This window comes from Fukomys damarensis, unplaced genomic scaffold (genome assembly GCF_012274545.1).
Source record: "Fukomys damarensis isolate Sample0158 unplaced genomic scaffold, DMR_v1.0_HiC HiC_scaffold_24, whole genome shotgun sequence".
In the NCBI taxonomy this organism is placed as follows: domain Eukaryota; kingdom Metazoa; phylum Chordata; class Mammalia; order Rodentia; family Bathyergidae; genus Fukomys; species Fukomys damarensis.
The window spans coordinates 25,125,203-25,139,500 of record NW_022900936.1 but is presented as its reverse complement, the minus strand read 5'-3'; the positions used below and the strand labels follow the sequence as shown (position 1 = coordinate 25,139,500).

General features: G+C 32.6%; 1 protein-coding gene across 7 annotated transcripts in view; it reads left to right on the top strand.

The window, feature by feature from the left end:
* Usp25 (ubiquitin specific peptidase 25) overlaps positions 1 to 14,298 on the top strand; it is a 111,712-nt gene that overhangs the window by 41,728 nt on the left and 55,686 nt on the right. For all 7 annotated transcript variants that reach the window (XM_033768157.1, XM_033768156.1, XM_033768155.1 and 4 more), the window contains 3 exons: positions 1,737 to 1,813; positions 7,378 to 7,451; positions 10,200 to 10,348. In XM_033768157.1, coding sequence (XP_033624048.1) covers positions 1,737 to 1,813; positions 7,378 to 7,451; positions 10,200 to 10,348 — 300 coding nt within the window. The remainder of the gene's footprint in view (positions 1 to 1,736; positions 1,814 to 7,377; positions 7,452 to 10,199; positions 10,349 to 14,298) is intronic.

The following is a 14,298-nucleotide window of genomic DNA, read 5'->3' as shown; positions in this document are numbered from 1 at the left end:
ATGTTTGCATGTGTAATTAAAAATCTTAACAATTGTGTGATAACCGTATCAGTATAGTACATGTGCTATTGATATTCCTGTTTTTGTGGGCAAGGAAAGATTTTTAATTAGATTTTTTTGAAGTACATTGCCTTTGTTTTTTTTTTTTTTTCATTCTTTAAATTGTGCTATCATGATAACTTCTTATTCATTTCTTAAAAACAGTATTGGCTATTTTTATATAAAAATAGAAAATGTCTATAAAAAAACCCAATATTTCATATATTGAGAAGTCAGAGAAATGAAGGAAAACAACTGAGAATGAAAAAGTTGTCAGGATAATAACAAGTGTTGAGAAAGATGGCAGCAGTGAAGTGAAGGACAGAGGATAAAATATTTGGAAAGAGGTTCAGAATGCCTTTGTTCTTGTAGTATAGTTTTTATTTTTTGTTTTGTGGTGCGGTGTATGTGTTGTATGGATTTATGGAAAGGGAATTTGAAGGAGTATTTTAAAAAATTATGTTTTCATCACTTTTTTTAAAAATCCACCTTGAATGTTAAATATAAATGAGCAAGAATGATCACATGATAATTTTTTTTAAACATTTCTAACAATAGCCCAGTGTCTTTTAGGTAGTATCTAGTCAGCTTTGTAACTTTCTCTGTCATAATGATACTAAAAAAGCCAAAAGAAATACTATTCCAAAAATGATCCTAGACTACCATGTTAGAGCATCCTTTCTGGTTCTCCATGTATTTCACTTATTTATCTCCTCATTCATTCATTCATTCATTCATTTTATTTCTGTGGTGGGACCTTGCAAACTTTTTAGACAAGTGCCCAAATTACAGCCCAGAACCCACTTATTGCCAAGTGCCAACACTGCTATTGCTTTGTATTTTTCTTGTTTTCTTTTTTACTGTGAATGCTTCCCATTGTGATATCTTGAATGTCTTGGCACCTTTAAAGATGAAGCAATATAGTGTTTCATTGAATTTAATCTGCCAGAGTTAACAAGTACCTTGGTACAGATGAATATGGCTTAAAAGTTATTTGTAAGAGTTAAATTGAGAAATTCACTTGTCAGAAAACACTAATCTTTCTTTGAAGAGAAAAGTTGATGATTCCTTACAAAATACAACTTTTATTTTATGAAGATTCATTACAGAGATTTTTTGGAATATACTGATATTTTTCTTAAAAATTTGTCATGTTTAAAGTATCGGCCGCGCATGGTGGCGCATGCCTGTACTCCCAGCACTTGGGAGGATGAGGCAGGACGATTGCTGTGAGTTTGACTAGAACAGATAGACAAAGTCAGCAGTGTCAGGAAACAATCAACAACAACAAAAAATCAGTAAAATTTGTATATACCAATAATGAACCCACTGAGAAAAAAATCAGGAAATCAATTCCAGTCTTAATAGCTTCAAAAAATTAAATGCCTACAAGTTAATCTAATCAAGGAACTGAAAGGCTTCCACAATGAAAATTATAGAATATTGAAGAAAGAATTCCAAAACACATAAAAAAAAAAAAAAAAAAAAAAAAAAAAAAAGAATAAAAGTATTGATGTTTTATATCTAGATTAAATCATAAAAGTTTGTTGCATTTGATGTGAAACGTTTTAAATGATACTTTTGTGAAGAGTTGGTAATTATATATTTCAGTGACTATCCTGTAGGTTTTATGTTTCAACATTTAGTATTTTTATCAGTTGGCTCAAATATCAATAATTTTTTTTTTCTTTCCACAGCAAGACGTGAGTGAGTTTACACATAAATTATTAGATTGGTTAGAAGATGCCTTCCAAATGAAAGCTGAAGAAGAGACGTAAGTTACTATGAAGTTTAGTAATGGTGTTTTAGAAGTCAGTAAATAGTATTCAAGTTTTTCTTTTATGTGCTCAATTTCAACAGAGTAGAAAAAACCAAGACAGATTCATAGGAATCTCAATATTATCTATATTATTGGTAAGCTGTTTGGAATTTGTCGGCACAGATTCTGGTTAGCTTTCATTTCCCACTGTTAGATCAGAATATAGCCAGAAAGACTTGAAAAGTGACTGTTAAAAGGGCTTATCTGTATTCTTTCTGTTAGATACAACAAACATTTGACAAGAACTTTGCGTAGGAACCGTAGTAAATTCTTAGAATAATATTTTAGTTGAATTGACAGGTAGTAGATTGAAGCCTTGCTTTTATTTCAAAATGTCAGTGGTAAGATACCAGTATTAATCATGTATATCCTGATAATCTTCTAAAATCTACAGTTAAGATCGTATGCAATTCAATGTATTAGAAAGGATTTTTTATTTTTTATTTTTGTGGTACTAGGGATCAAACTTAGGACCTTGCACATGCAAGATGGGTGCAGTGCAACTGAGCTAAATTCCTGGCCCTGGGACTTTCTGTTGAAGTGCTTTCAAGTAAAAATACAAGGGTAGGGGTATAGTTTCTCCTCCATATTTCCTACTTATTTTCTGTTAATTAGGCTTACTAATTAAAACCTTGGTTATTTAGAGTATGTGGCTGGCTTCCTTAGGGGAGGACGTCAACATTTTCAGGGCACTTCTTTTTCTCATCACATAAGCAATTGTCCTAAAAGTCTTTTTGTATATTTTGAAACATTGATAAACTGTTTAGACTGCCACAACAAGGCTTTTAAAATGAGTCTATAACAGAAGGTACTAAACACATAGGCTGAAGTCTCAGGCCAAAAATTCTCTCTTAAGTTTTAAATTATGGCTAGCTGTATAACATGGTCTGCAATGAAAGGAGAGTTCAAGGTATGCTAATTATATAATATTAACAACTAAAACATGCTTCTATTCTTTCAAATATACTTATTTGTTGCCAAAACCTAGGGAAAAATTAAATTTTCAAATGACATCAGAGAAATTGTACTTACCAACTGGATTATTTAGCCTTGTGGTTGTAAATCAGATTAACAAGAAAATTCATTTCTCAGGCTTTTAATCTGTGTGGTCTTAGCTACAAACATATCATTTCTGTGCCTGCACAGAGGTTGTGTTCTACAACTGAAGCATATATTTTCTTTCAGTTACATGTACTTCCTTCAGTACTTCAAATGTTAAATTGCATATGGCCTTAATTGTAGATTTCAGAAGATTATCAGGATATACATGATTAATACTGATAATGTTTCCTTTGACATTTTGAAATAAAAGCAAAACTTCCACTTACTACTTGTCAGAACAGCTAAAATATTATTTGAAGAATTTACTGTAGTTCCTACCCCAAGTTCTTGTCAAGCACTGTGAAAGAAAAATAAGGACAGTAGTAAACAGAGAAAAATCATCTTAATTTTAATTCTGCTAAGCTGCCAGTCATTGAGAACCAGTTAGTTGCAGACAACTATCTGTGAACTAAACTAAGTTGGAGAAATCTTTCAAGAGATTAATTTAGCACATGTCTACAGTATATAAGGAAACAAAATTCCACTTTTTGCTAACTTTCATAGAATATGGCATTTGAGAGCCACTTTCTTAGTGTGTATAGAAGTTTATGATGTTGACAGCTCTGGTCTGCTAATTGGATGTCTCTTCTCTTCTTTCCATTTGAACTCTTTAGTCCATTTCCATATAAGTTGCAGTTTGCTCTCTTCCAGGGCTACATTAAATGGCTCTTTCTCATAATCCATTTTTATGCCACAGTGCTGCCAACACTGCATTTTGCCATGAAAGTGCCTTGGAGGTTGGTTTTTCCTCTTCATCGTACTTCATGTGGAAAATCTTCCCATGAGATTCCTGAACTGAATCTACTCTTGATGCTTCTGAAACATGAGTGCCAGCATCCACTGAGAGGTTATTTCTCTGATACCTACTTTTTGTAGCTGCTGAATGTTCTAGGTGTTGAGTATATTTCTTTCTGCTACATCTTTTTCTTAAGTGCGATATGACTCTTAGGGTTCAGTTACATGCACATACGTGTGTATTTATGTATACCTACACATGCACACAAATGTATATGTATATAAAATTTTATTTTCTTAAGGCTTGGCTTAAATTTTAACAGTTTAACCTGCTTCTTGGCCTCTACGTCATGCAGAACAAGCCCTGCTTGGTGGATCAGAATGTGTTTTTCTTCTTTCCCTTTGTTTTGTGATCCATACTTTGACTTTTTCTTATAGTTCTGATATTACTTTGGTAATTTCATCATATTGACAGTGAAATCTGAGTTAGGATAGATCATTTATTATTCAGATATCCTTAGTTCACCTTCATCTCTGAGTTGGTACCTTCCACCAGGATTATAGACCTTTTAAAGCAACAGACAGCTCATGTGTGGAATTAGTCTGTGGTTGTTTACCCTGATTTCCTCTTAGTAAAACTCATGTTTTTTATACTTTTTATTAGCATTCTAAAGCACAAATTTTATTGAACACATTCCCTTAAAGTATGGACAATATTTGTATCCCATCTAGTACAATGTCTTTGAGGTTCTCTCAGTAATTCAACATAGGACTCCCTAATTTCTTTGCTTTTTTCAATGATTTGTTACTGGTGATTGAATCCCCGGCCTTACACTGAGCTATGTACTCACACCCTGTTCTTTTTAAAATCTTTAAATTTTGAGACAGTCCCCCCTAAGTCACTAAGCTGCCAGGCTGGGCTCAGATTTGTGATCTTCCTGTGTTATCTTTCCACGGTGCAGGGGTTACAGTGTGTGCCACCACACACAGCTCCCCACTTGGTTTTTACCTGTAGCTTCCCATTTTGCTTTTCGCTGAATCCTTGTTCTGTCTGAGTGTGGAAATCTTCCTTTTTATCTATTTATTTTTTGTTATATTTCTTTGGATTCTAATCAGTCTTTTTTGATCTAGTAACCATTTGTTATCTTCCCTTTTTAAAAAAACTATTTTGAAGGAAGAGCTTCTCCATTTTATATGGACTCTTTAGTCTCATGTGAAATAGATCTAATTCATTTCTCAGCTATTTTCTGTTTGCTCTTTGTTTATGGAGGTAAACTGATTTTGAGTCACTGTGCCCTTCCTATCTAAAGCAAAACTCTTCAATTTATTTTCCTTGGCAAACCAGATTACAGTTATGTGAAGGTATTGATCTTGCTTCTCCCCTCATATAAATCATGTTCTTTAACACCAGACTTCTCTGGGTGTACTATATGTCAGTGTTCTTAAAAAATTAGGAGAGCACCTACCCTGAGCATTCTGGATTACCCTGTCAGCTGCCCTAGACCAACTTAATTCTTACGGTTGTGTACCTGATAAACGTTATCCTTAGTGAATTTTTTTTTCTTTCATTTCTTGATACTGGAGGCAATCTTGTTTTCTTCTTCCTTTGTGCACATGATGGTTTTATCTCTTTTATTTTAGGAATATCATGTCTAATTGCTTCTCGGTTGAGTTTTTCACATTTTTACTAGTATAACCACAGTTGGATTCCTGAGAATAACAATTGAAATAGTAAAGAGTATCTGAGAGATTGTTGAGAAGAACAAGGTAAACAATTTCTGGAAAATTCCTGCCTGACTCATTAGGGAAGAGAGTGTGCATATCATAGGTGAGTGTAGAGCATGCTGAAATTCATATAGGAAGATTTGAAGAGAAATGGAAAAAAAGCTCAGAATTAGTATAGCCACTCATACCCAGTTCTTTTTGCAAAGTTACCAATTTAAAAAAATCATCAGGTAAGTAATTTTTCTTCCCATAGCTTACTTGTATGATAGGTAGGGAGAGAAGCTGATGATGTTGCTTTTCTATGTGGAAAGATGAGGCCTTGGAAATGGAAAGTGCCACTAATATTCGTGTCTAAAGATTTTCTACCACAAAAGACAATCTTTGGATCTTTCCTATACCCCATATCAGTCTCAAGTTCTTATTATTACTTACAGATGCCCAGATATTAATTATATGTGGTAAGAGAACACCAAGGTTTTGGAGTCAGACTTAAGTTCACTTTTCTTAAATCTAGTTACTTTTTCTTACTGGTTGTATGGATTTGGGAAAGTGATTTCACCTACAGTTTTGTTGTCAGTAAAAAAGAGAGAGACTACAACTTTTTATCAGTCAAGATAGGCTTCTGACAACTCCAAAACTTTGGAAGCTTATATTTACCCTTAGATGTGCTATGTGAGTGTGAGCAAGAGGCGCTGCTCACCTGGGCCCCAGTCTGACTGGGGCTTCACTTCTTTATAAATTTCTGAAGTCACTGTGGCAGTGAAAAATGCACTTACTCTCAGAGTTTCTGCTCAGAAGTGACCCATACAGTTCCTGCTCACCTTTGTAAGACAAATCATGTGGCCTGCTTAATTTCAGAGTGAGTGTGAATATCTCACACCCTTTAGTATGGCTGTTATCAAAACAACAACAAAAGGACTCAGAAGATAAGTGGTGCTTATGATATGGAAAAGTTGGAATTCTTGTGTGCTGTTGATGGGAACATAAAGTGGTGTAACTGCAATGGAAAACAGTATGGTGGTTCCTCAAAAGATTAAATATCAAATTACCATATGATCTACCAACTGTTAGGAGTAGTGTGGAGTCATTTAATTAATGTAGTGTTGTAATTTTGAAAGAGGAAAAGAATTCCTAAGATTGTTTGACAGTGTGAATTAATGCTACTGAAATGTACATTTAAAAATGGTCGATGTGATAAATTTTACATTCCTTTTATTACAATTAAAATTTAAAAAAATTCAAGAGAGGGTGAAAGTACTTCTACTATGTATTTTAAAGTGAAGAGCTGACATTTTTTTTGAATAGCCTTAAAGACTAGTATGCTACCAACTGGGATTCTTTGAAGAACTTAATTGCCATTCTAAAGATTAAATATGTTTACTCATTAATACAGTTAGTAAGAGACAGTGCTCCCCCGCAAGAAAGGCAGTACTTCAGAAATCAATTTTATTAGTTTAAACAAGAAAATTCTGTATACAATTATGATTACAAGACACTTTTATACAATAAAACCAAGTGGGCCACATATTAAAAAAATCTTAGAAAGACAATTTAAAAACTGTTAACTTTTGTTTATTTCAAGAAAAAAGATAAAAATAAACCTTATGTTAAACAATTTGAAAAATTCACAAATGACTAATTCTGTTGGCAACATGAAACTTGAAAAAGAATGGAGTGGCTGCTTAAGCCCTCTGGTTTACAGCTTACATTTTGTTTCATCACTGGTGTTGGCTATTTTTTTGGATTGTGTGTATTCTTTTATGTAAAGGCAAAAAAGCTTTGTAGGAATCTATTCTGATTAAAAGTGTCTTTTCCCATTCCCAAACGTCCAAATAACCATGTATTCTATAAGTGTAAATTACGATATTGAAATGTTTAATGTGTAGTTATGTTAATTTTTCTCTATTTATAGATCCAAAAAATCATAAGCATATTTATATATTTTTAACATGCATTAGGGATGAAGAAAAGCCAAAGAACCCCATGGTAGAATTGTTCTATGGAAGATTCCTGGCTGTGGGAGTGCTTGAAGGTATATTTACATGTTTACTTACATGTTTATTACAAGGAAAAATACATTACTATACCTTTTTTGGTAATGACTGTGTCTTAAGTAGTTTTAATTTTTAATTTGATTTTCTGTGTCTAGGAATTCCTGTTGCTTCTCCTAATTATTGCATAAAGACACAGAATTAACTAAATGAAAAGGAACATACAGTGTGCATTTTAACATACTAATTGATCATTTTACTATGTTCTTTCCAGTGAAAAAACTTCTGTAATAGTATCAGTTGTTGGAATGCAGGGATTGATTGGACAACAGAGAGCTGACAGGATACTCAAAACAGTTTCATATTTCCTTTCACCTGTTGGATTGTCAGATTAGAAATTTCAACCAGGAAAGTCTGTGCAAATACTCCCTAATCTGGAAAACTCCAGAATGTGAAACACTTCTGGTTCCAAGCATTTCATTTAAAGGCTGAAGCCTGGATTGGAATTGAATTATTAGGAGAATATTTGCTTACTTAATTAATTTTTTAATAAAATTTTTGACTGCTGCACCTTAGCACAGTTAGAATATTGCAGGTTTCTCAGTTTTTGCATGATCACAAAATTCTTTAGGTACAATATTAGTTAGGTACATGGAAGTGTGTGTTGTACTTTCTCTTTTGAAAAACTCATTAAGAGTGATAGTTCTATGTTAAGTATGTGTTTCTAAATATTCGTCTTCTGGCTCTCCTGAGTACTTGAATATTTCTGTGTTAAAACACATCACGGGGCTATAATATATAATGGATCGTGAATTTGTAATGATAGTGCAGGAAGTGAAACCTTGGCTAAGGAGAGGTAAAACTGAGCTTCACTAGTAATTAGTGTGCGCTCTCCAGTTTTGTACAATAGCTTTCGTATTTTTTCCTCATTTAAGTCTAATTTGTCTCTTCACTCTCTGAGAAACATTTTTCCTCAGATTTTGTGGGTTCATTATGAAACTAATAAAGGTTCAAGGCCCTGAATCTAATTTTATATTTTTAACTTTGTATACATTTTAAAAACCACTTCTTCAGATATATGTGCTTTAGTTTCCTAGCTTAAGTCCATTTCCACCATATTCGTTTTATTTGCAGATAAGAAAGGAATGATACACTTTTATATCAAAAGATTTTTTATATGTGCTCAGAATTTCATCTCTTCATGCTTTCACTCAGAACTTACTTTACTATCTCATTATTCTTTTTATATCTTCAATTTTTTTGCCATCTTTCTCTTCATTATTTCAACAGTCTGATTTTTCACAAGTTAAAATTTAAAGAATTTATGCTTTCTCATACTTTTTCTGAATACTCTTTCATTCCTATTCAGAGTTACAATCCTTTGAAGAGAGGACTTTGTCATACCTGCTTACTCCCCATTTATTCAACCCATCTTGCTTTAGCTTCTGAACCCAGAATTTCCCTGGAAGGGAGCTTTTAAAAGTTACTGATTTCCTGTATATGACCAAAGCTGTTGGATCAGTTTCACTTTTTATATTGAATTCTAAAGCAGGTATTAAGGCTTGTTGTCTCTGTTCTCTCCTGTGCCTCTTCTACTTTTTTGTTTTTTCCTCGGAAGTAGATTTCCTTCACTTCTGTAATAACTATATTCTCTTGGCTTTTTTTCCTGTACTTATGGGTGCTTATTAGAAGTTAATAATCTGCTTTTTGTATTCATAGGTAATAGGTCCTGTGACTCAACTTAGGCCCCCTTCCTCTTCCTTTCTTAGCCCTTACAGAGTCTCTTTGATAATTGTCTTGATTTCCTAGTACCAGAAAGCCAGTAATTCTCCAACAATTCATATCTTCAGACCAGATTATTAATTCTAAATAAAGGCTCATACATCCAACTCTCTTCTCAAAATGAAATCTCCTGATCTCATGGACCATTCTGAACCAGTGGTTTGTTTCTACTGCTCCTCTAAAACAAAAGAGAAGCAGTGCCACTTTGAGTCCATAAAAATCAATGCATTCCTTCTTTTTAGAAGTCTGTCCTTCTCTCTTGTAGACAGTCTTAGTCTAATTAGTACTCCCTCTTCTATTTATGTACAGATATGTCTGTGTAATTTTATCTGTTTTTGTATGCTTTTACTCTTAATGCTGTAATCTATGCTACTTTTATTTGTGGATGGATCTGGAATAGTCTCTTAACAGTCTGTCACCCACTAAACACAAAGCCCATAAAGGTATTTCATAGGCATAAATCTATTATTCTTAGATGTAACTGTTCAATGACTTTCCATTACAATCACAACACAGGGAAAAAATTCCTACTAGGACTACAGTATCTTGTAGATCTCAACTCCTTGCCTAACTAGATTATTCTCTTTCTATACCCTTTCATAACATACCCCATGTCTCTCACAATATCTATAATAATAGACAACTATTGGCTTAAAAGTATATATGCAGTTAACATGTATAAGGTCTTAAAGACAGGACTGATGAGCTTCTTCAACTCAGGACCAGATCTGTCTTGTTTACTGTCATATAAATGCCATATATGTATCATATTTAGCACAGTGTCTTGACTTTAGAAGGTGCTTCTTGCAAGAGTTAATACAGATATATGGGTGTATATAATTCCATTGTGTATAATTATGTCTATGGGGTGATTGTACATGTATAAAAGCTATAGTAACTCACTATTCTGTGGAACTTAGTGTTTTCAGGTTCAAGAAAGCATCTGTACTTTCAGTAGCTAAAAAGCTTTATAGAGGAACATTAATTAGCTTTTCTCTTTCCTTTAGGTAAAAAATTTGAAAACACTGAAATGTTTGGTCAGTATCCATTGCAGGTCAATGGATTCAAAGATTTGCATGAGTGCCTAGAAGCTGCAATGATTGAAGGAGAAATTGAGTCTTTACATTCAGAGAATTCAGGAAAATCAGGTCAAGAGGTGAGTTCAACATTTTCATTGTTCCCCTCCATACTCAGATCTCACAGTGGTATAAAACACGACTTAGAGTTCTAATTATACATATTCAAATAATTGAGAAAATACTCAGAAAAATGTTTGGATTTAATTAGGGTAATTTAGGCATATTTTGGGAAACCACACAGTCATTGTAGTCTGTAATTTATGTTAAATTATCATTTAAAGAGTTTATGTCATAATTTTTTGTTGACATCTTTATTTTGGACATTTAGGCTTTTTATACTGTGTAGTCAAGGTCAAGGTATTAGCCTCTGTTACCCCCATGCTCACTTTTCTTTCTCTACATACCCCGACAAACCTATGAAAACTAAATACTTTTATTTGGATGCTGAGGATAGAACTTAGAGCCACTCATGTGCTAGACAGCCTTTCTGTCACTGAGCTGCATCCCTAGGCCTAAGAAAAAAGTTACTTATTTTAAACTATTATTAAAATTATTAATTATTAATATTTGAATATTGGAAATCATTTTTCTCTCCAAATAATCATCTACTTCAGTGATTTTCAGTAGATAGGCAGATCCCAACTTAAAGCTGTCAAGAGTCTAGGGTAGAAAAAAGATACATGAACACAGTAGCTTTACAAATGATTCTGATGTGGACCTCTAATTAAGGGCATTTGAATTCAGCTGATTTATTTTATTGATTGGGAAATGTCTCTAAAGTCTGGTCTGTTTGCTGTTAAATAAAAGGGCAGTGATGTGGAGCAGGAGAACAGATGACATATTTTATATTGTCAAGGCAGCTTTTAAGTGAAACATACTGTGGTATATTGATAATCTTTCCCATTGTGCTTTGTTGATAAGTCTGGAATTCTTTGTGTATACCTAGTTTTTAAAAATTATCTTATGTAGAATCTGAGTTTCATTGTCTTTTCAACAAATCTTACTTTTGTCCTCCATCACTTTACAGGATTTATACTCTGAATGTCTTATTACTCAGTGTATATTTTCTACCTAGATTTTTTTGTCTTACTTAAGGAATACAATAGTTTATTATCATCTCTGAATTAGCAGTTTCTATGCAATCTCAATAATAGCACATTTGATTATCTGTGATTCCTGTTACCAGTTGTCTAGATTTGCTACACACAATATTTTTGTTAATAATTGAACCTGTCTTAATAGACTGTCACTGATTAGAGTTCAGTATTTTGAAACTTAGGAATAACATTTAAATTAAGTTTTACTTCATTATGTCCTTCAGAAAAAGTATTTCATTTCTTCAGACCAATTGATATTCTCTAAAGACTGATGAATAACATTCTAGGCCATTTCTAGATTGGTGTAATTTCTGTTAATAATAATATTTTTCCTTGCTATCATTTATAAAACTATTGTTTATTTTTACTTTGACACAAAAAACATCTTTTTTCTGAAGTAGCTGTAGTCATTCAGATAGGCTTTCAGTGTGCATAATTGCTTAAGTTAAAACCTGTAGTGGACTACAGAACTTTAAAGCTGACAACTGGCTAAGTTAAAAATGATTATATATAGTAGGGACTGTGCTTTATCAGAGCTACATTTAGTGATATTACTCTAGAATTTTCTTTTTCCAGATGATGATTAAGATGCTAATAAAAAAATGGTGCCAGGTAACATAACAGCAACAGAACTTTGCTGTGTTCTGGATATTATTCTTTTCTTTGTTTTTTTTGTTTTGTTTTTTTTTAATAGAATGTTCTGAATGTCTATAATTTTGTTCAGATGACTGCGGAACCTGGAAAAGTTGTTAATGCTATTGATGCATAACATACTGCTATGATTAGTCTTTTTATATAAATATATATATATATATATGTATATGTATATATATATATAAAAATTGAATTTTGGGAAACTTTAACGGTGCTGTCAACTTTGGAAAAAGTCATCCCAATTTACTGTGCTGAGTTGGCATTTTACAGAAATGGACAGCCATATTGGTCTAGAAATGTGAATTTTTTATTTTTATTTATTTTTTTTTTCCATGTGTACAGGGGTAACACATCGTACTAAATATGTAAGATCATATCTACATGGATTTGATTACAGAAACTAATAAAGCATTCTCTAAAAAAATGAAAAAACGAATAAGATAAGACTATAAGAGCAAGGAGCAATTTAAATATGTTCAGGGACCATTTTCATCTCCAGAATTAAGGATTATTTTAATGTTACATCATTGCCTTTTCTCTTTTACTTTCCTTTTTAGTTTATTTTAGGATTCCCTATTTTTAATGTTCATACAGAGATTTCTTTAACTGAAATACCGAATAGTTTCTCTGGTGTGAAAAACTATAATAGTACACAGGATCCTAATGAGATAATTAATAATGTGAAATAGGAAGTGAAGGGCTAAAGGTGTAGGGAAAGTGGGAAGGGTGAGGGAAAGGTAATAAGGGAGAGGAAAAAAATATGAGTAACTGAAAAAATGGAAATAAAGTGTTTGTAAATGGGGAGGGGAGGAGGAGGTGAAGGGAGGGCAGGGACAAGGGGAAAAAATGAGAATCAAGACCTATTATGTAAAGGTACAGAATCCCAGTGATGAATGTAACTGTATTGTATACCTAGATTGTACCAATAAACTCAATAAAAAGAAAAAAGATTATATGAAATGATTATATATAACTACCACCATGTCACTTAATGATGAAGACCTTCTGATTAGTGCATTTTTAGGCAATATTTTTACTGTGTGTCATAGAAAATACTTACACAAAGCTACATTGTATAACTATAGATTATTCACTTGTTATAGCCATTTGATGCAATCAAGAGATAAAGCATGAGGTATCTGTGGCTTCTGGTTTAATACTGTTATACAGTAAAGTTTTCTTTTATTGTAAATAGAAGAATAATTTAATGGCTTAATATTGTTCTACAGTAAAGTTTTCTTTTATAATAAATAGAATAGTCTAATGGAAAAACTGTAGTAAATACATACTCAGTATCATTGTGAAGCATTATATACAGTATAGTTGTATATGTTGTAGTTTTTATGACTGGCCACACAGGTTTGTTTATACCAGCATTATTATAAATATGTAATATCTTGCATGAGCATGTTAATAGGTGATAAATTTTTAGTTCTGCTATGATCTTATGGAACCACTTTCATATATCTAACCTGTCATTGGCTGAAACATGGCTATATTGCACACAGCTATACCCATCAAACATTTTAAAATTGTAAATGGTATGAGTCAGATTCTCCAGGAAACTTGGAAATATTTTTTGATTGGAGGAGAAAAACTTAAAATAGTTCTTTCTTTACTTGTGGTGTAAGTCTTCACTACTAAGAATGTGTTCTATATTCTAGATTATTGCTATTGCTACGCAATACAAATATTTGTGTCTGTTCACACTGATCTGAGACTTGAATTTTTCTGATCAGCAGTATATCAGAAGCATCTTTTTTTTTCCTCATTGAGTTTATTGGTACATTTTAGATGTACCATACAATTACATTCATTATTGGGATCTTGTACCTTTACATAACAGGTCTTGGTCTCAGAAGTATCTTTCTATGCTATTGTACAACCTTAAAACAGTCATTAGAGTGCTATGCGTAATATAAAACTTTAAATTGGATCTGAGAATCTAGCTCAGTGTTAGAACTTCTGTCTAAAATGTGCAAGGTCCTGGGTTCAATACTCACCTCTGAAGAAGACAGTATTGACACCATATAAGATATGTAATGATATTATATGGGAAATTTATCTTTTAAAGTAAAAAGGAAAATGAATGAAGCCAATTAAATCAGTGGAGCTTATTGGAAATAGGATGGTTTTGTTTCTTGTGCTTAGTTTACATGTTGGGTTTGCATGGTAGTCTAGGAAATTTTTTCCCCCCGTTTTGTTTGTGTTTTTGTTCTTGTTTTCTTCCCACATGTGTGTAATCTTTGTATGAAAACATTTCAGTATCCTTTAAT